A 25,485-nucleotide genomic window follows, 5' to 3' on the forward strand; every position below is an offset into this window, starting at 1 on the left:
TTCAATAAGGTTAAACTGTTTACATTTCTACATGGGAAGATAATACTTGTAACTCTTAAGAACGTTCTCATTATGAGGGCAGTTAGAAAGAGTATATATAGACAGAGGGTATGGATGTGAGTTGAATATGATGGGATGATATCTAAAAAAATTAAATTGAGGGGTAGAAACAGGAATGCACTGGGAGAAGGGGGAAAAGAGAGGTAGGATGGGGAAAATTATCTCACATAAAAGAGGCTTTGCAGGAAAAAAAAAAGAGGCTTTGCAAAAGCTTTTACAGTAGAGAGGAAGATGGGGGAGGTGGGAAGAGAGTGCTTAAACCTTACTTTCATTGGAATTGGCTCAAAGAGAGAATAACACACACACACACACACACACACACACACACACTCAGTTGGGTATAGAACTCTAATTTACTCTAATTTACCCTACAGGAAAGTAGAAAGGGAAGGGATAAGAGAAAGGGAAGAGGGGGAAGACAGAAGGGAGAGCAGATCGGAAGAGGTAAAAGTCAGAAGCAAAACACTTTTGAGGATAGGGTAAAAGGAGAGGGAGTAGGATAAACAGGGCAGAAAACAGGATGGAGGAAAATACATAGTAATAATAACTGTGAAAAAAAATTTTACAGCAAGTTTCTCTGATAAAGGCCTTATTTCTCAAATATGTAGAGAACTCAGTCAAATTTATAAAAATATGAGCTACTCCCCAGTTGATAAACGGTTAAAGTATATGAACAGGCAATTTTCAGACAAAGTAATCAAAGCAATTTATAGTCATATGGGAAAAATGTTCTAAATTACTCTTCATTAGAGAAATGCAAATTAAAACAACACTGAGGTACCACCCCATACCTATCAGACTGACTAACATGACAAAAAAGGAAAATGATAAATGTTGGGGCAGATGTGGGCAAATTGAGACACTAATATACTGTTGGTGGAGTAGTGAATGGATTAAACCATTCTGGAAAACAATTTGGAACTATGTCCAAAGGGCTATAAAACCATGCATAACCTTTGACCCAGCAATACAGACCACTATTGGGTCTGTATTCCAAGAGATAAAAAGCAAAAAGGAAAAGTACCTATATGTACAAAAATATTTATTTCATCTCTTTTTGTGGTGGCAAAGAATTGGAAATTGAAGGCATGTCCAGCAACTAGCAAATGGCTAAATAAGTTGTGGTATGTGATTGTGATGGAATACTATTGTACTATAAGAAATGATGAGCAGGATCCTCTCAGAAAAACCTGGGAAGACTCACATGGACTGACGCAAAGTGAGATGAGCAAAACCAGGAGAATACTGCACAAAATTACAGTAATACTGTATGATAATCAACTGTAACTGTTTTAGCTATTCTCAGCAGTAGAATGATCCAAGGCAAGTCTGAAGAACTTATGATGAAAAATGCTATCCATCCCCAGAGAAAGAACTGATGGCTTCTGAATGCAGATCAAAGCATATTTTTTTAAACTTTCTTTATTTTTCTTGGCTTTTTTTGTCAATGTTTTCTTTCACAACATGAGGAATATGGAAATGCTTTGCATGACTGCACATATATAACCTATATCAAACGAGGGGGAAAGGGAAGGAGGGAGGGAAAGAATTTGGAACTCAAAAATTTATAACATGAATGTTAAAAACTGTTTTTACATGTATCTGGGGGGGAAAAACAAAATATTAAAGACTCAAAAGACAAAAAAAAACCCAACCCATATCTAATCTCTTAATAAGTCCTAACAATTCCATCTCTGTAACATTTCTCATATGTCTTACATTCACTTTATCCCAATTGTGACCACCCTTTATTGCCTTCTCTATTACTCACTATTACAACAGCCTCCTCACACACTGTCCTACCTTCCTTCTCTGTCCCCTCTAGGGTGCTGCCAGGGTAATCTCTCAGGCATAGGACTTGTCATGTCAAACTCCTGTGCTCAAAAAAATCTTTACTGGTTCCATATTGCCCACAAGTTCAAATTCTTCAGGCTGGCATCCAAGGCCCTCAACAATCTGGTACCATCCAACTTTCCCAACCTCATCACACAGTACTTCTTGCTTCTATGTACTGTGCTCTGGGATGGACAGACTGGTGGATAGGCTTGTCAGGACCCTTCCAACTCAGAAGTGTGGAAAAAAATGTAAATTACTTTAACCAAATGAACTACTCTCATCCTCCCCAAATACATTGTGCTTCACACGTCCCTGACTTTATTCACACTGCTTCCTGTGCACAAAATGTCCTCCTGGTTTACCTGTTAAATTCCTAAGCCAGCTCAAATTCAGGTTGCAGCTCTTTTTATGTTACATCTGCTTTTTATTGTTTGTTATGCATGTTCTTCCTTGCTGTAAATGGTCATTTCTTCTTCCTATTCCTATACCTGCCTCCAGCAGCTTCTCTTTTCCTCCTCCACTATTAACTTACTTTTCTTCTGCTACAGTGTAAGAAATAAAATATCCAAACTTAGAATAAACATATTTAAATAAGAGAAAATGGATCCTATGTGGCTTTCCTAGGAATAAATAACAAGAACATCAACGGGTACTTGTAGTAACTACTTTAACTGACAGAAGCCTTTTAAAAATTATCTCAGAGCTCCCATCTGCATACCACATGAGGTTACAAAATGAGAAACCTTTGGACAAGTAAAGTGTTTCCGTCCAGCATGGTGTAGTATTGGAAAGACTTCAGAGTCAAGAGACCCCAACTTAAATTCTAGCTCAGACACTTCCTAGTTCTGTGACCTTGGGCAAGACATTTAACCCCTTTGAGCTTCAGTTTCCTCATCAGTAAACTAAGCATGATAATACTTTAACTACCTATTCACAAGGTTGTAGCAAGGAAAGTACTCTGTGAACCTCAAAGTGCAACAATAAATTCAAATTTTTTCAAAGCAAAACAGTAACAATACAAAAATGGAGAAAATGCTCCTACTCCAAGGATAGGCAATCACAAGTTCAGTAACTAAGTATTACTACAACTGAGTGACACCTAAGGAAACTCATGGTAAGATTAAATTATTATCCATCATAGAGAATACTTTTTCTTTTTCTCTCTCTTTTTTCTCATCAAGTTGCAAGCATTTGTTAAGAGCCTAACACAAGAGAAAAATAACAGTCATCTCAATGGATTAACAATGTAGAAATTCCCCAACTAGCTGGTGGTCTGATATTGGAAAGTACCCAACCACTACTGAAGGAGAAAGAAAATCTAACTTGGCAGATGAATCAATCTACTGATATAACAAATACTTGTCCTTGAATAAGAGATACCTGCAGTCTCATGTGTCTCATGTAAATGACTACCTCAACCCTGCAGTTTTGTCTTAAAGGAGTTTTTCACAATTATAAAAATATTTAATCACCTCCCCTTAAACAGGGCATTTTATTATTCTGATAATAATTTCTCCCCTGAATGATCCCACTTTCTCTACTTCCATGTCTCCTGTGAAATGTTTTACTTATCTATCCTAAGCTGTTGCTGAATGTTGATTAGCTATGTACTCTAAGTGAATCTGCAAAGTCATAAAAACCAAATCTAGGAAGCTAAAGCTATTATCATCGAGAGCACTCTTATTTAGTACGCTAATACATTTCTGTGCTTTCAGTTTGGCCTCTGTAACAGCAACAAAGTGGGATTTTCGGCTTTTTTTTTCTTTTGGAGTTAAGTTTCTGTAACACATTAAGTGCTTAATGTAATGTTAATGGAATAGGAAGATCTTTCCTATCCATTAATAGGCCTATGTAACCTGCTTTGAGCTCTGGCCCAGCTCATAGCTGTGATACAGCCTAAGTCACATGGAGCCTGAGTCACATGGAACCCAATGTGGGAGGAACTTGCCAAAAAAGGGAAAAAGAGCAGGAAGTGAAAGTGAGTCAGAGAGGCAGAGCTGAGGGAGAGAAACTAGTGTGAGTGGGAAAAGGGAGGGATCTGCCTGGGAGAACTTGCTTGTGGGGCGGCCTAACAGAAAGAATGTTTGGGGGGGGATGTCAGTGCCCCTTCTGTTGGTCTGTGTTAATTTCTCAGACAGAAGCCCTGTCTGTTGGTCTGTGTTAATTTCTCAGACAGATGCCCTCTGTCGGTTGGTCTTCATGAGTGAATTGAGCTGCAGGGCAGAGACCCACCCATGGAAAGGAGGCTTAGCTTAAGCCCCCTTAAAGAGCTGTTAAAGTGATTTGAGATGATGGTGCTGGTAATGTGTATAAATATTGTTGTAACCCTGTTAAGCTTTGTTTTTTCAGAAACAGAGGCTTCGGGCAGTAGCCCCGGAGCCTGTTGTCAGAGCGAAGGGAGAAAGCTTGGAGCGAGCAGTCCCCAAAAACTGAGACAGGAGCAGGAGTGGAGAGCTGTCTACCTGTGAATCCAGACAGGAGTCCAGGCCCATCAGCCCACAGAGGGAGAGCCATGGAACTTGGAAGTCAACCTCAAGTTATGATGAAAGAGGACTTTACTTGGACACTTTGTATTGATTAAGGAGATTATTCTTACCATGTGTTAGGGGTGGATGGTGTAGTGTTTTCTGCTAACTGTTGGGGATGCTGTTGTGCTAGGAAGACTCTAGCCTGGCACCCCCTGATTGGGTAAACAAGTATTTTGGGGAATGCTACTGAATGCAATGATATATGCTATGTGCCATATGACATACTGAGTATTATGTTTTTTATACACACACACACACACACACACACACACACACACATATATAATGATATGTTTTGCTTAAGGATGTTGCTGTGAATGTTATGCTTTACTTTATTGAACAATGTTTCATTCTGAATAGAGAGTTCATTATATTATGTGATTAGACCCTTAAAATTATTCACAGCAGCAGTCGTAAGGTGTGCTGCCATGATTGGCGTTACCGCCTCCTATCTTTGACTCAGCTTATCAGACTCCCGATGACTTGTCTGCCTCTCCCAAAAGAGAGGCCCCATTCCTCCCACTTCAGTGAATTCCTCAACACAAATGTGCCAGGCATTTGCTTCTTCCTTTCTATTTCTTTTTTCTTCTTGCTTAGTTCTATCATCAGCATCCATGGACATTGCTTAGTCCTGTGGGCAGACTTTGGAACTCAGGTTTCTGACATACATTTAAAATACAGGCTGTAAATAGTGTAATGATCATCAACTGTGAAAGATTTAGCTACTTCAGTCAATGCAAGGATCCAAGAAAATTCCAAAGGATTCACAAAGAAGAAAGCTATCTACATCCAGAGAGAGAACTGATGAACTCTGAGTGCAGATTGAAGCATACTTTTTTTCATTTGCTTACATTTCCATGGGGTTTTTTTGCAATATGATTAATACAGATATGATCTGCATGACTTCAAATGAGTAACTGGCATCATACTGCCTGCCTTCTCAATGGGTGGAGGAGGGGCTAGAGCAGAGGGAATTGGGAACTCAAATTTTTTAAAATAAAGTATAATTATAAAAAATTAAAATAAAATACAGGCTGTAAAAACATCAACAATGCCTGAGATGGGGGACAAAATAGTAAGACAATTATTCTAAAAACAAACAGAAAAACCATAATGAAAAAAGATAGTTGAAATGATTTTAAAATCAGTGACTATTTTACATCATTATTATACCATTCAAAGTTTTACCTCAGAATTGAGAGCCTCTTGGAAGATAAGAAATTAGCTCACAATCACTTAAAGGTTCAACATCATAACAAACACTCCAATAAACTGAAATTATAACTGTGTATAGATGTGGACCAATCTTTACTTCCTAGTCCTATTTCACTTTCTTAGTCTTTCCAGATTATAAAATAAATCCTATCATTAAGTATACATTCTATCTAAGAGACTATCTCTGACTCAATTCAACATTTATTAAGTGACTAGATGTACAAGGTACACCTCTAGGAGGTAGATACAAAAACAAAAATGAGCAACAGTACAGAAATTAACTCTAGACCATTCACTGGAAGGACAAATACCGAAGCTCAAGCTGAAATACTTTGGCCATATAATAAGACAATATTTATTGGAAAATACTCTGGTGCTGGGACAGACTGAAGGCAAAAGGAAAGGGGGATGGTAGAAGATGAGATGGATACATAGTGTCATGGAAGCAACAAATATAAGCTTACATAGACTTCAGGAGATAGTAGAGGAGAGAAGGCCTGGCATGCTTTGGTCCATGGAGTCATAAGGAGTTGGACACAACTGAATGACTGAACAACAACCTTCCGTTTATGCTTTAACAAAAAAGTGTTTGCTTCATAATCATATATAAATTGCATTTGTATAATTTGCAATAAAATTGTGTTCAAACAGATTATTTTAAACTACTATTACAAAATCACCAAAAATACTGATGGAGGAAAGTAATGAATCCATTATAACAATAAGTAACAATATGAACAGCAACCACATTTTGTTTTCCTGCAGACAAAATCTAATGGGGAAGATTTGAATGTACCTAACCAACAAGCAGTATTCTCATTTTACCACTGAGAAAGAAACCAGAGGCACTCCAAGGTTATACAACTGCGTCAGTGCCAAGCAAACAGAATCTGAAACTCCTAACTCCAAACCTCTCTTTTATAAATGTTATACGTAAGCTATAATTAAATACAGTTGTACATTCTTTTTAGGAAATCCTTTCTAACGGACTATTTAAAATAAGTACCGTCCTAATACCATAGAGAAATACAGTATGGACACAAATTGCATTTCTGGTACATGAAGAAAATGACAACACATCAAGATCACTGCACTGCGGTGTATGGTTTCCCTGGGAGAAAATTTAAGCAGATGATTTCCAGTAACATCAAGGTAGACAACAGCACAGTCTAGTGGCCAAAGAATAGTAGTAAATTATTGCTCTGAAAACTGTTACTGACCACAGGCAAGCTATTTAGTTACTTTGAAACCTAGTTATAAAAACGAGGCAGTGTACCTACAAAGGAATATTAAAGGAATAAACTTCTATCTAAAGATAAAAAACTATGAGCAAATACTAGTAAGATAGGGGAAAAATTGCTGAGTTACCCAAAAGCTCCAGTCAGTGCTCCAATTGTGTAAATTAGGCCCCTGTTTTTTAACTGGTGCTACACTATTTTCTTCTACAACTGGACTGAGTTTTTCCTCCACATCTTCCAATAACTCACTGATGAAGCCAGTATCTTCTTCCTGTATTGCCTGTGAACAAGAATCAGAAAATAGGCTTATTAATAATAGGACATACTACAAGTAAAGAGAAAAGGAGTCCATTCATGTTCAAAATTTATAAACCAACTTCAAAGAACAAATTGTTTTTAGAAGAATACCACCACACTGCTAATGTAGGAATTTGTTTTGCTTGACTACATGTTACAAGGATTGCTTTTTTTTTCTTTTCAGTTAGTTGTGAGAGGGAGGTGGGAAAGGGAAAACACAGATTTTGGTCAATGGAAAAAAATAAAATTTAATTTTAAAAGAATACCATCTTTATTCTTAAGAATTAAAAGCAGTATCATTGTTCTACTTAGATGGTTCCACTTACCTATGATGAGAAAAATATAAGACTTAATACATCATAACAAAAAACAACAAAGGCACTACCAAAACCAAACAAAAATAGAGTCATCTGTTTAAGAATTTCTTCTCTTGTGGCCTAGCTATATCAGATCTTAAATTGTATTATAAAGCAGCAATCACCAAAACTACCTGGTACTGGCTAAGAGAGTGGTGGATTACTGGAACAGGTTAGGTACACAAGACACAACAGTCAATGACTACAGTAATCTACTATTTGATAAATCCAAAGACTCCAGCTCCTGGGATAAGAATTTACTATTTAGACAATTTTACCAAAATTAATTTACTTATTCGGTGCCATACCATTCAAACTACCAAAAAATTATTTTACAGAGCTGGATAAAATAGTAACAAAATTCATCTGGAAGAAAAAAAGGTCCAGAATATCAAGGGAATTAAAGAAAAGAAATGCTAGGGAAGGTGATCTAGCCATATCAGATATTAAACTGTATTATAAAGCAGCAGTCATCAAAACTACTTAGAGTGCTGGATCAGTGGAATAGGTTAGGTACACAAGACACAGTAGTCATCGACTACAGCAATCTACTCTTTGATAAACCCAAAGAATCCAGCTTCTGGGCTAAGAATTCACTACTTCACAAAAACTGCTGGGAAAATTGGAAAACAGTATGGCAGAAACTGGGCATAGACCAATATCTTATACCATATATCAAAATAAAGTCAAAATGGGTTCATGGTTTAGGAATAAAGGCTGATACTACAAGCAACTTGAGAGAGCAAGGAATAGTTTACCTGTCAAATCTATGGAGAAGGGAAGAATTCAATGACCAAACAAGAGATAGAGAGCATTATAAAATGCAAAATGGATAATTTTGATTATGCTAAATTGAAAGGGTTTTGTACAAACAAAGCCAATGCAACAAAAATTAGGAGGGAAGCAGAAAATTGGGACAGAATCTTTACAACCAGTGTCTCTGATAAAGGCCTTTTATCTAAAATATACAGGGAAATGAGTCAAATCTATAGGAATACAAGTCATTCCCCAATTGAGAAATGGTCAAAGGATATGAACAGGCAGTTTTCAGAGGAAGAAATTAAAGATATCTATAGACATATGAAAAAATGCTCTAAATCACTATTGATTAGAGAAAGGCAAATCAAAACAACTCTTAGGTACCACATCTCTCCTATCAGATTGGCTAACATGACAAAACAGGAAAATGATAAATGCTGGAGAGGATGTGGGAAAATCGGAACACCATTACCTTGTTGGTGGAGTTGTGAACTGATCAAGCCATTCTGGAGAACAATTTGAAACTATGCCCAAAGGGCTATAAAAATGTGCATACCCCTTTCCCTGCAGGGAGACACAGTCCCTGCTGGTGCTGTTGGGCTGTCGTCCTGCATGCTGTTACAGGTACTGTAAAAACAAGTCATACCCAAAGTCCCATTTCTTCAGGGGAGTTCCTGATGCCAAGATACGAATCTTTGATCTTGGTAGAAAGAAAGCATAAGTGGATGAATATCCATTGCGTGGCCACATGGCGTCAGATGAATATGAACAGCTGTCTTCAGAAGCCTTAGAGGCCACTTGGGTATGTGCCAACAAGTACATGGTGAAGAGTTGTGGCAAGGATGGCTTTCATATTCGTGTGTGGCTACATCCATTTCATGTCATCCGCATCAATAAGATCTTGTCATGTGCTGGGGCTGATAGGCTCCAGACTGACATGAGGAGACCTTTTGGGAAGCCCCAGGGCACTACATTGCTCATGTACACACTGGCCAAGTTATCATGTTGATTTGAATGAAGGTTCAGAATAAAGAACATGTGATTGAAGCTTTGCAGAGAGCCAAGTTCAAGTTCCCTAGCCACCAGAAGATCCACATCTCCAAGAAATGGGGTTTCACCAAGTTCAATGCTGAATTTGAGGATAAGACAGCTGAGAAGCGACTCATTCCTGATGGCTGTGGGGTTAAGTACACCCCCAGCCGGGGCCCTTTGGATAAACAGCAGGCACTCCACTCCTGAGGGGTACCTTTCCACAGGCATAAATAAACTAGATACTGCTAAAAAAAATGTGCATACCTCTTGACTCAGCAATACCACTTCTAGGGCTGTATCCCAAAGAGATCACCCAAGTGGGAAATGGACCAGTGTGCACAAAAATATTTATAGAAGCTCTTTTTGTGGTAGCAAAGAATTGGAAATCAAGGGGATGCCCATCAACTGGGGAATGGCTAAACAAATTGTGGTATGTGAATGTAATGGAATACTATTGTGCTATAAGAAATGAGGAGCAGACAGACTTCATTATAACCTGGAAAGACTTATATGAACTGATGCTGAATGAGGGAAGCAGAACCAGGAGAACATTATACACGATTACAGATACACGGTATCTGTAAGGACTAACTTTGATAGACTTGGCTCTTCTCATCAATGAAGGTTCAAAAACAGCTCCAAAGACTTATGATGGAAAAAGCTATGCACATCCAGAGAAAGAATTACAGAGTCTGAATGCAGACTGAGGCCAAACTATTTGCTCTTTATTTTCCCTTCTTTTTTGGTTTCATTTCTTCTTTCTTATGATTCATTCCATTGGTTATAATTCTTCTTTACAACTTGACTATTATGTAAATAAGTTATAAGGTATATGTAGAGCCTATATTGGATTACATGCCATCTTGGTCTCGGGGGGATGGGGGAAGAGAGGGAGGGAGAGAAAATTTGGAACTCAAAAACTTGTGGAACTGAGTGTTGTAAACTAAAAATAAAAAAAAGAAATTTAAAAAAAGAAATATGAAAACGATATCCAGCAGCTCTGACAAAGCTATGGCTAAATATATACATATTTTTTCCAAAAAAAAAACTATTTAACAAAAACCGCTGGGAAAACTGGAAAATAGTATGACAGAAACCAGGCATAGACCACCATCTTACACCCTATACCAAGATAATGTCAATATCGGTACATGATTTCAATATAAAGATTGATACCATAAGCAAACTAGGAGAGCAAGGAATAGTTTACCTGTCTGATCTCTGAAAAGAGGGAGAATTTATGACCAAAGAAGAGATAGAGAACATTATGAAATACAAACTGGATGACTTCAATTACATTAAATTGAAAAGGTTTTGCACAAACAAAGCCAATGCAACCAAGATTAGAAAGGAAGCAGAAATCTAGGAAACAATTTTTACAGCCAGTGTCTCTGATAAAGGCCTTATTTCTAAAATATATAGAGAACCGAGTCAAATTTATAACAATACAAATCATTCCCCAATTGATAAATGGTCAAAGGATATGAACAGGCAGTTTTCAGAGGAAGAAATTAAAGTTATCTATAGTCATATGAAAAAATGCTCTAAATCACTGTTGATTAGAGAAAGGCAAATCAAAACAGCTCTGAGCTACCACATCATACCTATCAGATTGGCTAACATGACAAAACAGGAAAATGATAAATGTTGGAGAGATGTAAGAAAATTGGAACACTAACGCATTTTTGCTGGAGTTGTGAACTGATCAAACCATTCTGGAAAGCGCATTTGCTGCTATCCTCTGAGAAGGATAAACTGAAGCTAGAGACAGTAACATATGCTAAATTAGAGATTATTGAAATAGGAATACTTAAACTTCTATTACGCTTTTTATTTAAACATCATAAAATTCTGTACTCACCCCACACCATCAGAGAATAAGGTACTTCACATAAGTGCATATTTCAGATTAAGGACCAAACTTTATATTTCAAGCATTTTTATGAAACTCTTGAAACACGTAACTACTCCCTAGTCTTTTTAAAGAGAAGATGCTAAGCATAATGTAAACTTTTCTTAATGATTTAACATTATGAACATCAACTCATAAATAATATTCATATTTATACAATTCTATATATGTATACACACAAAAAAAATTCTTCACAATTCTTCAAGGTTGCTGTTATCAGTCATGTTGAACTCTTTGTGCCCCCATGGACAGCAGGTAGCATACCAGGCTACTGTCCTCCACTACCTCCCAAAGCCTGTCCAAGCTCATATTGGCTGCTTCCATGACACTATCTATCCTATCTCATCCTCTGCTGTCTCCTTCTGCCTTCTGCCTTCAACTTTCCCAGCATGAGAGTCATTAAGTCCTGTTTCCTCATTATGCGATCAAAGTACTTAAGCTTCAGCTTCAGTACTTATCCTTCCAACGGATAGTCAGAGGGGAAGTTTTATTTTTACAAATATGACAAAGGAACATTTCAATATAAAGAAGAAAGTAAACAAGGCTGTAAATGAATCCATGAATCTCAATTGTGATATTACAAACTGAACACTGTAAGTCCAAAAGCAGTCCTGGTTGTCTGTGTTTCACTCTGAACTTTCTATTCTCTTCTGTGCACTTTTAAAATGTTTCAGTAATGTTTTCTTTTTCTTTTCTTCTCTTTCTGGCACCACTAAAACTAGTCATTTTGTCTCCCAACTCACCCCTACTCCCTTACCATTTAAAAAAAAAAACCTCCAACCCACAAGCCTTCCCTTATATTGAACACAAACAAAATGAGTTGTTGGGCACTGGCCATGTCTGAAAATATGTAAGCCTTCTTCTGCACCTCTATCTAATCCATTGGCTCACAATCAAAGAAGGATGATGTTTCACTTTTGGTATTCTGGGGTTGTAGTCAAATTGCAGTGCTCTGAATTCTTAAGTCTTTCAAAGTTGTTTTTCTTTAAAAATGCTGTAGTTGTTACATAAATTGTTCAGCTGTTTTTGCCCATTTCATTCTAAATCAGTTCATAAAAGTCTTCCTAGGTTTCTCAGAAACTGTTCATTTCATAAATATTCTATTAGATTCATCCCATAATTTGTCCAGTAATTCACCAACTGATTGACAGCCACTTTATTTCATTTTCTTTGTTACAACTAAAAATGCTGTTATGTTTATTTTTGCACATTTAGGTTCTTTTGCTTTCTTTGGTCTCTTAGGAGTAAATCCCTAGCATCGCTGAGGTAAAGCATATAATAATAATTAATAATAGCTAGTATTTCTATAGTGCCTATTATGTGCCATTTATACATGTTTTAGTGGAGGAATAGCTCCAAATTACTTTCCAAAATGGCTGGATCGATTCACAGCATTTTAGTGGGCTTGACCTCCCACAATCCTTCCAACAACTGACATTTTCTTCTTTTGTGATGTTTGTCAATCTGATTGGTATGAAGAGGGAGGCTGAATTGTTTTGGTCTGATTTGTACCTTTTTTTTTCATATGGTTCTTGAGAGCTATCTCTCTTCTTGTGAGAAGTACTTGTTAATATCATTTGACCATTTATCTACCTGGGAACGGTTCTTGTCCATATATAAAATAGGGAATTGAGACTAGATTTGTGATTTCATTAGTATATAATGAACTTCAAGATAAGTAAATTACCAATGTAGACAGGCACTTTCTCTTCAATTTGTAGTCACAGACAGTTGGCTAAAGTACTAAGAGGTTAAGGAATTCATCCAGGGCCACAAAGCCAGTATGCATCAGATGTGGGTCTTTAACAAAGATCTTCTGGCTTCAAAGCTACCTCTCTATATTTTCCAATCAATTCTGTTTATCTAGGAAAGGAGACCTTTATCAGAGGAATTTGCTGCAAGAATTTTCCTATTTAACTGTTTCCCACTAATTTTAATTATACTGGTTTTGTAAATACAAAAAAAAAATTTCAATTTTGTGAAATCAAATTTGTTTACTTTATTTTCTGTCATACTTTTGCTATCCTTTGGTCAAGAACTCTTCCCTGATCCATAAAGGATAATACAGAAAGGTATCACTTTTCTCAGTCCTCTAACTTATTTATGACATGACCCTTTAGATCCAGGTCATGTATCCATTTGGAGCTTACTGTGGTGTAAAGCATGAGATTTTAATCTAAACCTAATTTCTATCAGAATACTTTCCAGTTTGCCTAGGACTTTTTGTCCAAGAGTAAGTTCTCACCCTAGTAGTTGTATGCTTGGGTTTATCAAACACTATGATACTACTGCATTTGTTTCGGAATCTTATATGCCTAATCTCTTCTACTAAGGACCTTTGCTATTTTTTAGAGTACCGAATGGTTTTAATTATTACTGCCACTTAGTTTAAAATTAAGTAGTGGCAGGCCTCCTTCCTTTCCAATTGCTTTCATTATTTCCCTCGAGATTCAAGACCTTTTGTTCTTTCAGATGAAGTGTATTGTTTTTTCTAGTTATGTAAAACAACCTTTTGATAGTATGATTAGTATGTAATTGAATTTGGAAATGAATTTAGGTAACATTATTACTGGCTTGGTAAAACGATAAGCAACTAACTTCTCTCCAATTATCTGACTATTTCTGTTTTGTAGTCTCCTGTATGTCTTGGAAAGTGGAGTCCCAAATATTATATGTATTTTATAATTATTTTCAATAGATTTTTTTTCTATTTATTCCTGCTGGGAAGTTTTGGGTTGTGTTTTTTGTTTGTTTGGGGTTTTTTGTAAATACATAAGGGATAGTGAAGTCTGAACCTTCATTTTATATTCCACAATAGTGGAATATAAGTAGGCTGAAATTACTAATTATTTCAGTTAATTTTAGCTGAGTTGTGAGGGTACTCTTAAATAAATCATATCATTTGCCAAAGTGATCATTCTGTCTGTTCCTTGCTCATGTTCATCTCTCCAGTCTCTTTTCCTTGCCCTGTTAATATAGCTAGCATTTCTAAAACTGTAACAAATAATAGCGCTGAGAATGAACATCCTTGCTTTTACCTCTTGTCTTACTGTAAAGATCTGTTTCTCCATTATAAAGCTAGCTCTTGGTTTTGGATAGGACACTATTTACCATATTAAGGAAGAGTTCATTTATTCCTATGTTTTGGGGAGTGAGTTTGTTTATTTGGAGACTAGGCCTATCTCAGCCCAGGCTAGAAGTGCAGCAGCCACTTACTAATCACACCATTGATTAGCAAGTGCTTTGATTGGCAGCATTTCCAACCTGGGCCAGTTCACCCCTTCTTACATATCCTGGTAATCCTTCCCACAGGAGACGGGTGTTATCATATTGCTGCCAAACTTAGTGCAGACACTTGATCAGCTTTATTCCTACTGCAGTTCAGAAATCCTAAACTTAAGCAATCCATCAGTCAGCGCCTCCCTTTAGTAAGAATTACAAACATATGTCAACACATCGAATTCTTCTTAAGCTTTTTAATGTTTTTAACAGAAACAAGTGTTATATTTTGTAAAGAGCTCTTTCTGCATCTACTGATACAATTATAAAATCAATATTTTTTAAACTAATATGGTCTATCCTAATTACAGTTTTCCTAATGCTGAACCAACCCTGAATTTCTGGAATAAATCCAATCTGGTCATAATTTATAATATGATTAATATGTTACTGTTTTCTTTTTCCTTTTTTTAATACAATATTTTTATATCACTATTCATTAGAGATACTATTCCAATGTTCCTTCTCTGCTTTACCTCTCCCAGGTTAGACTGCAAGACCATATTTGTTACAAAGAAAAATTTGATAGGATCCTCTTTTTCTATTTTTGCAATTTATATAATACTGGAATGAGTTATTCTTTGAAAGTTTTACAGGACTTACTTACAAATCCATCTAGTTTTTCTTTAGGACTTCATTTATGTCTTATTCAATTTCTTTTTCTGAGATTGGGCTATTTAAATTCTCTATTTCTTATTCTTTCAATCTGAGTATTTTACATTTTTTAAAAATATTCATTAATGTCACTTGTTATCAATTTTGCTAGCACATAATAGCCAAAGTACTTCCTAATAATTTCCTTTATTTTTCTCTTCATTTGTTATGAATTCTCCTTTTGCATTTTTGATATTGCAATTTGGTTGGCCTCTTTTTTTTTATTATATTACCTAATAGTTGTAGTTTTCTAAAAGAAATCTACTTCCATCAAGTCAGTGTTTTTTATTTCAATTTTATTTATCTCTCCTTTGACTTTCTGAAATTTTGAGGGGTGTTTAGTTAGGGTTTGTGGTTTGTTGCTTTTCCATATTTTTTAGTTGCATGACCAATTCATCAATCAATTCTCTTTTGTTGTTGTTGTTAATGAAAGTGTTAAGAGAGAAATTTTCCCCTAGCCACTGTTTTGGCTGCATTCCAGACGTTTTGGTATGTTGTATCACCGTTGCCATTTTCTTAGATGAAATTCTCTGTTGTTCCTATGATTTGTTCTTTAAGCCACATATAGTTTAGGATTATTTAATCTCCATTCAAGTCTGAATATTTTCTTCAAATGTCCATTGTGGATTATAATTTTATTTCATTTTGTCAGTAAAGTATCTGTTTAATATTTCTGCTTTTTTGCATTTATGAGATTTTTACATTCTAACAAACGTGTATATTCCTTTCTATTCCCATTCAGTAACCCTCAGAGATCTACCATAGTTAATTTTTTTAAAATGATTCTTTTCAAGTCCTTAATGTTTAACTAGTTTATTTTTTATTACATTTATCTGGGTCTGAAATTGGAACACTGAAATCACCCACTATTATATTTTTTGCTTCTATTTCTCTCTGTAATCAAATACGATTAGTATGTTGCATGCTTATCTCTTTTAACCACATCTATTTCTACTGTTGCCTTGACTGGAAGCAATGACTGTTACCCTGAAGAGGCCTTCTGTGCCTCAATTCAACTCTGTCAATTTTTGTTTCAAATGTGTTTCACAGGGGCAGCTAGATGGCGCAGTGAGTACAGCACTGGCCCCGGAGTCAGGAGGACCTGAGTTCAAATACGGCCGCAGACACTTGACACACTTACTAGCTGTGTGACCTTGGGCAAGTCACTTAACCCTAATCGCCCTGCCTACCCCCCTCTAAAAAAAAAAAAAGAACAAATGTGTTTCATATAAAAAATATGTTGTTGGATACCACTTTCTGATCCATACTGCTACCCTGTCAAGAGCAGCAAATGCAGCAGAGGTCAAGGATGAAGACTAAAAAAAGACCATCAGATGTGGCAATTAACAGAACATTGGTAACTTTGGAGAGAGCAGTTTCAGCTAAGTAATGAGATCACAGGCCAGGGTGAAAACGGTTCAAGAGTAAGAGAAGAGGAAGTGGAAGCAATATGTTTAGACAGCTTTTTCTAGAAATCTGGCTGAGGAAGGGACAAGAGATACAAGAACATAGTTTAAGAGGATCATGGAGTCTGTTGAAAGTTTTTAAGGATGCTGAAGACTTGGGAATGAGGCACCTTTGACAATTAAGATTCATCAGTGACTGAAAGAAAAGGATGAAACTTTTAAGGAACCTTTGACTTCAAGGTATGTTTCATTGGTTGGAGAACTTCTAAATTCTGTTAAGAGTGTGGAATCCAGTTTTCAATTTGGATGGATTTTTTCCTATATACAACGCTAGCACTGCTAATGTGGAGGGGTAACTATCTTCTTGGACAGGGAGGCTAATGTAAGCTCTGACAAGGACCAATATACTATTTGATGGCTGTGTATTCTTTACATGCTTCAGCGGGTCAGATTTTAAAGAAGGTACAACTACTTTCAAGAAATGCTCACCCAAATGTTGCTTGCAAAAAATGCATGACTCCAATCACATATACTGCTTTAGAAAGCCATCCTTTAGTTTAGGTTGTTGCTCTCCTTGTTGCTCATGGAGCAGAAATAAACACCCAAGGTGAAAATGGTTACAGAGCTTTAATGTGGACAACACATCAGGGTCATACAAGTGTATATTTGAAGTTGCTTGACCTAGGAGCTAATGAAACAATACAAACCAAAGATGGAAAGAAAGTAAGAAAGACTGCTAAAGGAAAACATTCAGAGCTCTTCAGTTTACTTTGTTTGACTGTGAATCTACTGCAAGCAAAGCTCCAGAGAGGAAGCTGTATGTAGACTTCTGACAATGAATGGTGATACAGGAAAATGCCACAAATTTAATTCATAGATAGCTTTTGGTGATCTGGAAGTATTTTTAAAGGATATGATCATATGACAGAATTACTAAGGGAAAAAATCATAACCTTATGACAATTTTTAATGATGAGAAAGGAAGACTTCACAGAGAATGAAATTACTGATATTAGAGACCAACAAAAAACTCTGAATGCTAATAAAGAATTACAAGTAGAGTCCATAAAATTTGGAGAGTTGACTGAAGTGATAAACTTGGAAATCAGTAGTGATGAGTTGCTCAATTTTATACTGAAATTAAACAATGTGGCCATTTAACTATAGCAGTACAGAACATAATTAACTAGTTAGGAGTAAATTCTCATAAAACAGTGGTAGAATGGGGATCCTCCCAAAGGCTGACATCTGTTAGTGGAAAGTTGGTTTGTAATGTTGAAGAAATAGATGAAAAAGCAGGTAAGCTAAAAGACTAATTCAGAAGTTGCAAAATGACCAGAAAAATTACCTCTGTCACATACCACTTATGGATACATTTTCTACCTGGAAGAGCATATTTTTGAAGAGAACAACATTTACCATATGTAGATTTCAGTTTCTCTTCTTCAACTGTAAGCTAACTCTCCAGAAAAGCTGATGTTAATTCTTGTTTTGAGCAATGTGTACAGTGAAATCTTTGGAAAAGAACTGAAAACTACCATTTGTTGGGTTTTATACTCTCAAACACTTTGTAGAAACAGTTTAAAAATAAGTTTGTATGTTTCTTTACAGATTTTTTTCTGTAAGGTTTAGAAGTCTAATTTTGCTCATTTTGATCAAGATATAGATAACAGGAAATTCTTTAATTCAGTTTAATATCTTATATGATTATTGATCATCTTCAAATAAGATTTTACCTAGTTTGTCTTTGGGGAAAGAAAATTATGCCAGGGATGGTTTCAGAGAAACCTAAGATTTTATGAACTGATAGCAAAGTAAGGTAAGAACAGGAGAACAATTTATACAATAACAAGGGCAAACACCTCTGAAAGACTTATGAACTCTGATCATTGGATCAACCATGATTCCAGAGAACTGATGATGAGGCTTGCTACCCTCCTCCTAACAAAGAAATGATGAACTCAAGTTGCAGAATGAGATATATGTTTCTGGATATAGCCAGTGCCAGAATTTAGTCTGACTATGCACGTTTGTAACAAAGGAAAAAAAAATCAGCCTACCTGGCTTTCTTCAATCCCCAACTAAAATTTAAAATCCCACCTTCTATATGAAGCCTCTCCTGATCCCTCTTAATTCTGGTGTCTTTCCTCTGTTGATTAATTCCAATTAGTCCCATATATAGTTTGTTTATAAATTGTTGTTTGCATGTTGTCTCCTCCATTAGACTGTGACCTCCTTAAAATCAGAGATTACCTCAGACTGCTCTTTGTAATGCCGTGGCTTAGCGCAGAGGCAGGCACATAACTGGCCCTGCATAAATGTTTACTGACCGACTGACTCAATCCTGATTTTTGTTGACATGACAGCAACCTTTGACACTGGTAATCATCTCCCCCTGGATACTCTCTGCTCCTATTTATCTGACCACTCCTCAGTCTTTTTCGCTAAATTCTTATCCAAGTCACAATCATTAACTGTGGGTGGCCCTCCAGCCTCTGTCTTGGGCCTTTTCTCTTTTTCCTGTATACTACCCTATCTGGTGAACTCACCAACTACCATGGGTTCAATTATCATCTCTATGCAGATAATTCTCAGATCAATCTTGCTGGCCATAATCTCTCTCCAGATCTGCATCACCATCTGCCTTTTGAACATCTTGAAATGCATGTATATTTAGGCATCTCAAACTCAATATATTCAAAACAGGATTCATTATCTTTCCTTCAAAACCCTCCTCTCTTCTCACTTTCATATTACTATTAAGGGCATCATTAGCATACTAGTTATCCAGGCTCCCAACCTTGGTTGTCATCTTCAACTGTTCTCTCTCACCCACACCACAAACTCAATCTGTTATCAAATCTTATCATTTCTTCCCTCACAATATCTCTCTTATACCCGCGTCTCCAGTCAAACTTTCACCACCCCTCACCTGAACTACAGTGGTTTTCTAATTTGTGCACCTCCCTCGAATCTCTCCCCACTCCAATTCATCCTTCACTCATCAGGATACAGAGATACCAAGCGTATACCACTTTTTCAAGGAGCCTCGCCAAAAACGCAAGGAAAGTTACAAGATGATAGCTAATGTGGATGGTAGGCTCAAGAGAGGCTTTTTTCAAGATCAGGGCGACACGGTGTTATTTGTAGGTAGAAAGAAAGAAGCCGCTAGTTAGGGAGAGCCTAAAGATTTAGAGAGAGCTCTCTGTTGAGAGGATGAGGTTAGAGGCAGCATGGGGGGTGAGAGGAGAGAAGAGGTTGGACTAGTTGCTGTGAAGAATACGATAGAGAATACCTTACCGAGGAGCAAAAGGGCTACCTGGGAGCAGTGAGGGCCCAGGTCAGATTAGATAACATAGATTTGTAGTAAACCCAATCAAAGCAGTTTTATGACTTCCTCCAGCTCTGTTCTAGCAGATGAGTAGAAGCAAAGGAAGGTTGGTTCTAGGCAAAATGTGATCACTAATAAGACAAGGGAGGAAGGGATTCAAGGGCAGAAGATCACATAAGGCCGCACTGGTTCACTAAGGGATCAGAATAGGAAGGGAGGAGAGCGCCATCTGCACACTACTCAAGATGAAAAGACTGGAACCAACAGTGAAGGCAAAAGATGAGGCTTGGGTACAGAATCACAGATACAGTTAGAAGGGACCTTAGAGATTATTCAGTCCAATCCCTTCATTTTAAAGAGGAGGCAGCCGGGATACACAGAAGTTGAGGGATTTGTCCATGGAAGGCCACACAAGGCATCAAGAGATATAGTCAGGATACAAACTAAAGTCCCATGATTCCAAGTTCAGTGCTCCTTCCCCTGTACCTCTACAGAAAAGATTACAACAAGGCTCTGAGATCTGGGAGTTTAAGAACATTGAAGCATAACTCTTGTGCATGATAGCGCAAGTTCAAAAGCATGACCATCCCTGTGTGAAGCTGAGGTGGAGTAGAGAAGTAGGTCTTGGGGGTTGAGTAAATTGTATAACTTGGAAGTTCAAGTATTTGAGGGAATATCAATATGTACACCAAAATCCACCTATGTGAGAGAGAACTTGGGGTGGAAAGGAAAACCCAATGATCTAGTCTGTTGGGATGGTTTTGGATCCTAACTGTCATCCAGTGTGTTAGCAATTCCTCACGGCTTAGTGTCATCTCCAGATTTGATTAAGCAGGTTCCCAATGCCTTTAACCAAGTCAATGGGCTTACAGTTTAGTTGGGAAGAAATATGTACATATGTGTGTGTGTGTGTGTGTGTATATATATATATGTGTGTGTGTGTGTGTGTGTGTGTGTGTATGTATGTATATATGTATATATACATATATATGCATCTCTATATATATACATATACATATTCATATACATATACATATACATATACATATACATATACATATACATATACATATACATATACATATACATATACGCCTTTAGTACCAGAGGTTCCCAAAGTGGGTGATACTGCCCCCTGGGGGGTGATAGAATGATTGAGGGGGTGATGGTAGCCTTGGGTGCAATTGGGGGGTGTTGAATAAAAATAAGGGGCAGGTAGAAGCATAAGCAAAGAAGAGAATTTTGAAAAACCGTTCATACATGTTTCAGCTGTTGTGTAAAAGAGTTAAAGTCATTGTAGTTACACTATTTTCCAAATAAACACACAAAACGGAAGTTATAACCAATCAGTGGTCAAGTCTACCAACAGGTCTTAACAAGCAAATGTTTGCAGGTGAGTGTGTGAGGCACTGTGGGGAAGTCCAGAATGCATTAGCATGAATATCTGCATATAATGACTTGTTTATAATTTGATATTATATGGTTACAAGATGCAATATTGCATCATCAAAATTTCAATGCAGGAAAAAATCACACATTTACAATAAATTATTAAATTAAGATGTGTCTTTTTTAAAATATATTTTCTATTTTTTGAAATTATGTAAACTTTTAAACCATTAAAGGGTTAAAGAAAGTAGATTTCCAGGAGGGCACTGAGTAACTTTTTTTTTGAAAAGGAAGCACTAGGTCAAATAAATTTGGGAACCTCTGTTTTATCCAATGGACTTAAAATTTAGATATGGAGAAATAAAAAAGATATGTATATATATATGACACATATACACATAAACATACATATAAAACAAGACAGTAATATACACTAAATGAGTCACAAAAAGAGAAGGTGATAGAGTTGGAAGTAAGACGTAGCCTTCAGAAGCTGAGCATTTGGGAAAGGCTTTGTGAAGGTGAAACTTATTCTAGAACTTTATGGCCAAGTAAGAAAGAAAGGCAGAACAAAGTCAAAATATAGTTAGGAAATGGCAAAAAATGTTCAACGAATGCTGCAGTTTCTCTAGAACAGAGGATTCATGTGATCGTAGATGCAGGGGTGACAGCACCTTTGTGGTCATCTGCTCTAATCTCCTCATTTTAGAGGTAAAAAAACAGGACCAGAAAGTTCAAAATGACTCAGGACCTAAGGAAGCCCACACCAGTCATAAAGTGGCAAATTTGGAATCTAAACTCTGGGCTCTGGAATCCACAGCTTTTCTTCCACTAAACCACATGAGGGATCATATTTAGGAGAAAGCCCAGAATGCCCAACTAGAAGCTCAGACTTTTTTTTTGGGGGGGTGAGGCAATCGGGGTTCAGTGACTTGCCCAGGATCACACAGCTAGCTAGTAAGTGTCAAATATCTGAGGCAGGAACTGAACTTGGTTCCCTCCGACTCTGGAGCCAGTGCTCTATCCACTGCCCCACCTAGCTGCCGCAAGATTGTTAGACTGTATTGGCAAGTCATGAAGTTTTGAGCAATGGGCAGCAAAACAGCAAATATACAGAGCAGACAGAATATGGAGAAACATGTAAGATACAGAGACCAATTCAGCAAGTACTGCTGCAGCCCTTATGAGATGATTAGTGCCAGAACCAGAATGGGAAGGAAGGAAAACACGTGAAATTATCAATTAACCTTACTGGGCCAGACCTGGGATTTCATCAGGGGAATACACCAATCTCTCCTGAGAAGCATTAGGAAAGAAGAAGTGACAGGTGATCTTGGTGACTGGATGTGGACAGAGAGGGAAAGGAAGTCAAATAAAACGAAAACATTTCAAGCCTGGATGACTGAGATCATGTTGGAGAACCGTCAGAAACAGGAAAATCCAAAGAGGATACCAGTGCCCCTAAAAAGATGAATAGCTTGGGTTTTGACACGTTGAATTTAAGGTTCACTGGGGCCAGTAAAGCTTCTGAAATTTAACTGTAGTGATTTTGAAGACAGTCATATGCACTCTCCTTCCCGTACTTTACAATCCAATCAAACTGACTTCCTCACTGCTGCCCCTATGCAACATTTCGTTTCCTGTCACCCCGATTTGTCCCACATGCAATGAATGAACTGCCTCACCTCCAACAAGAAAAATCCATGGCTTCTTTCAAGGTTCAATTCAAGGACCACTTTCTACATGGGGGGTGGGGCCCACCCTGATCCCACAAATTGCTAGTGCCTTCCCCCCACAAAAAACTTTCTTATTCATTTTGTATATATATTTTTATTGGGATGTAGTGTGACCAGTTCAGAACCAGAAAGAACTGGTTACAAGACTCATCTTGACATACTAGTTGTGTGACCCCAGGCAAGTCTCAGTGCTCTCTAGGAAGCTCTCCATACACACTTTTTTTTTTGTCAATCAACAAGACATTATTAAGTCCTGACTGTGCCAGGCACTGTGGTAAGCAATGAGGATATAAAGAAAAAATAAAAAGTCTCTGCTCTCAAAGAGCTTTTATTCAGAAGAAAGCGTGCACACTCACACACTTGTGAGGCTGTGGCTGTGTGTGTGTGTGCGCCCATGTGTGCCTGTGTGTGTGTGTGTGTACACAGACACACAGAGAGCAGGTGGAAAGCAACCTTTGAAGGCACATGAACCAAGTCCTCGAGGCTGGGAGGGACGGCCGCATCGATGCCCCAGCCATCCTTGATACCATGGGCTCGGCTCCTCGTGTCCACCAAGCTTTTCTCCGCTGCCCTCTGGGTCACCAACAATTTCATTTCTCTGGCGGTTTACGAGGCCCAGACGAAAAGCATCTTCTGAAGACTTTGAAGTTGCAGAAAAGGTTCTGATCTGCGTTCCTAGAGAGTGCTTTATCTCCATGAAATCACAGGGTTGGTCCCTAGCCCTCCACGTGGTATCCCCAAAGCCTTGGTGCAGTTTTTTAAAATTATTAAAGTTTAAAGACTTTTGGCATACTCCCCAATAGAATTTAAGGGACTGTTTCTTGGGCAGTGTCTTGGCACACAGCAAGCACTTAACAAATGTTTTTTGGATTCTGTTTTGTTTTCTAACAGCCCCCCCCCCAGCCTAGCGCAGGACTTGGCACACAGTAGGTACTTAACAAATGCTTTGGGGCTTCTGTTTTTTACTGCCCTCCCCACCCTACCCCCAGCCTGGCACAGTTGCTGTTCAATCAAGTCTGACTCCCCTTTGGGGTTTTCTTGGCAGATATTGCCTCTTGCTTCTCCAGCTCATCTGACAGATGAGGAAACTGAGGCAGACAGGGTTAAGTGAATTGCCCAGGTAGAATTTGAACTCAGGTCTTCCTGACACCAGTCCCATAACTCTTAAGGACTTGGCCACCTAGCTACACTTAACAGAAGCACTTTAACAAGATACTTTTTCGAATCTATTTTTACACACAAACACACACCCAGCACAGTACTTGGCACACAGTAGGCACTTAAATGTTTTTAATTCAGTTTTGTTTTTAACTTCCCCCTAGCACCTAGCACAGTGCTTGGCACACAGTAGGCACGTAAATAAATGTTTTTTGAATGAAGTCTAAGAAGAGCAGTGTTTCAGGATTAAAACGACTTTCCCTCGGCCAAAACCGGTGCAAGGGTCACTTGTGGCCAAATCAGGGTAGTCTAACAAACAAGGGAAGGCAGAGGCCTCCCGGGGCCCAGAAAGGCAGAGTCAGGTCGGGCAGGGGGGCAGCTGTTTACTTGGAAATCACTTTTCACGTCTTCAAAATGAAAACTTTGAAAGCAGAAGGGGGAGGGAGGGGGCAGACGGGCGCGGAGTCGGTGGATCACAAAATGAAAAAAAAAGAAGAGCAGAGGGGGTACCCATAGCCAGCGGGGGATTTAGAAACGCTTAATAAAACGCGCCCCCGCCCCCAGCCAGCTCCACACCTCTGGCTCCCCAGACCGCCAGAGCCCCCCTCTTACCTGGTGAGCTGTCAAAGCTCCCTCCATCTCTGCCCTCCTCCTGCCTGGGCGGTACTGCGCAGGCGCACCTGCCCTCGCCTTCATCCCTCCGCCACTACCGCCCTCCCTACCCCCCATACAGTCACACCACACTCGGGACACACTGGTGACCTTCCAGCCGGGAAAGCGGGCGGGGGGAATGAGCCGACCATGCGCGCACGCGCACCCCCCTGCTTCCCCTACTCCCCCCTTCCCCTCAACTAGCCCGCCCCTCGCCCGGAGCGCGTGAACTTCCGCGCTCCCCCTGGAGGCGGTTGAGGACCAGAGTCCGACGCCGAGGGCTAAGAGTCACGGGATGAGTTCGGCCGCCCCGGGACTTTACCCCCTCCGCCTTAGCCCTTAGGAGGGTCTGTTTCCCCACCCCCGCCAGAAGCACGGGCCGTCGCTCTCGGCTGTGCAAGTCTGGCTGCTGCACATGCCACCCCCACCCCAGGGGTCATCCCCCTGCTCCCAAGCTGCTGGGAGAGGCGGTCCTTATCACCCCTCCAGAAACTTCCCTTTGGAGAACTTTTGCTTGGCCATGCGTGTTTGTTACCAGCATTTGTTTTCGTCTAGTAGGAAGAAGAGAAAATAAATGCTTGTTCTTTCGGGGGAAAAATCATTCCTTGACTGTGCATATTTGTCAGAAGGATTTTGTTGGGGTGGGCA

At 38.4% G+C, this 25,485-nt stretch overlaps 1 protein-coding gene and 2 pseudogenes across 2 annotated transcripts in view; 2 read left to right on the forward strand and 1 right to left on the reverse strand.

The window, feature by feature from the left end:
* GRAMD1C (GRAM domain containing 1C) overlaps positions 1-24,847 on the reverse strand; it is a 155,125-nt gene extending 130,278 nt beyond the window's left edge. For both annotated transcript variants that reach the window (XM_036744880.1, XM_036744879.1), the window contains exons 1-2: positions 24,799-24,847; positions 7,008-7,157 (exon numbers count right to left, since the gene is read on the reverse strand). In XM_036744880.1, coding sequence (XP_036600775.1) covers positions 7,008-7,157; positions 24,799-24,825 — 177 coding nt within the window. In that variant the 5' untranslated portion in view covers positions 24,826-24,847. The remainder of the gene's footprint in view (positions 1-7,007; positions 7,158-24,798) is intronic.
* On the forward strand, positions 7,326-9,528 carry LOC118840149 (annotated as a pseudogene).
* On the forward strand, positions 13,781-18,049 carry LOC118840153 (annotated as a pseudogene).
* Positions 24,848-25,485: the final 638 nt, after the last annotated feature.

Source organism: Trichosurus vulpecula, chromosome 2, assembly GCF_011100635.1.
Source record: "Trichosurus vulpecula isolate mTriVul1 chromosome 2, mTriVul1.pri, whole genome shotgun sequence".
NCBI classification, from domain to species: Eukaryota; Metazoa; Chordata; class Mammalia; order Diprotodontia; family Phalangeridae; genus Trichosurus; species Trichosurus vulpecula.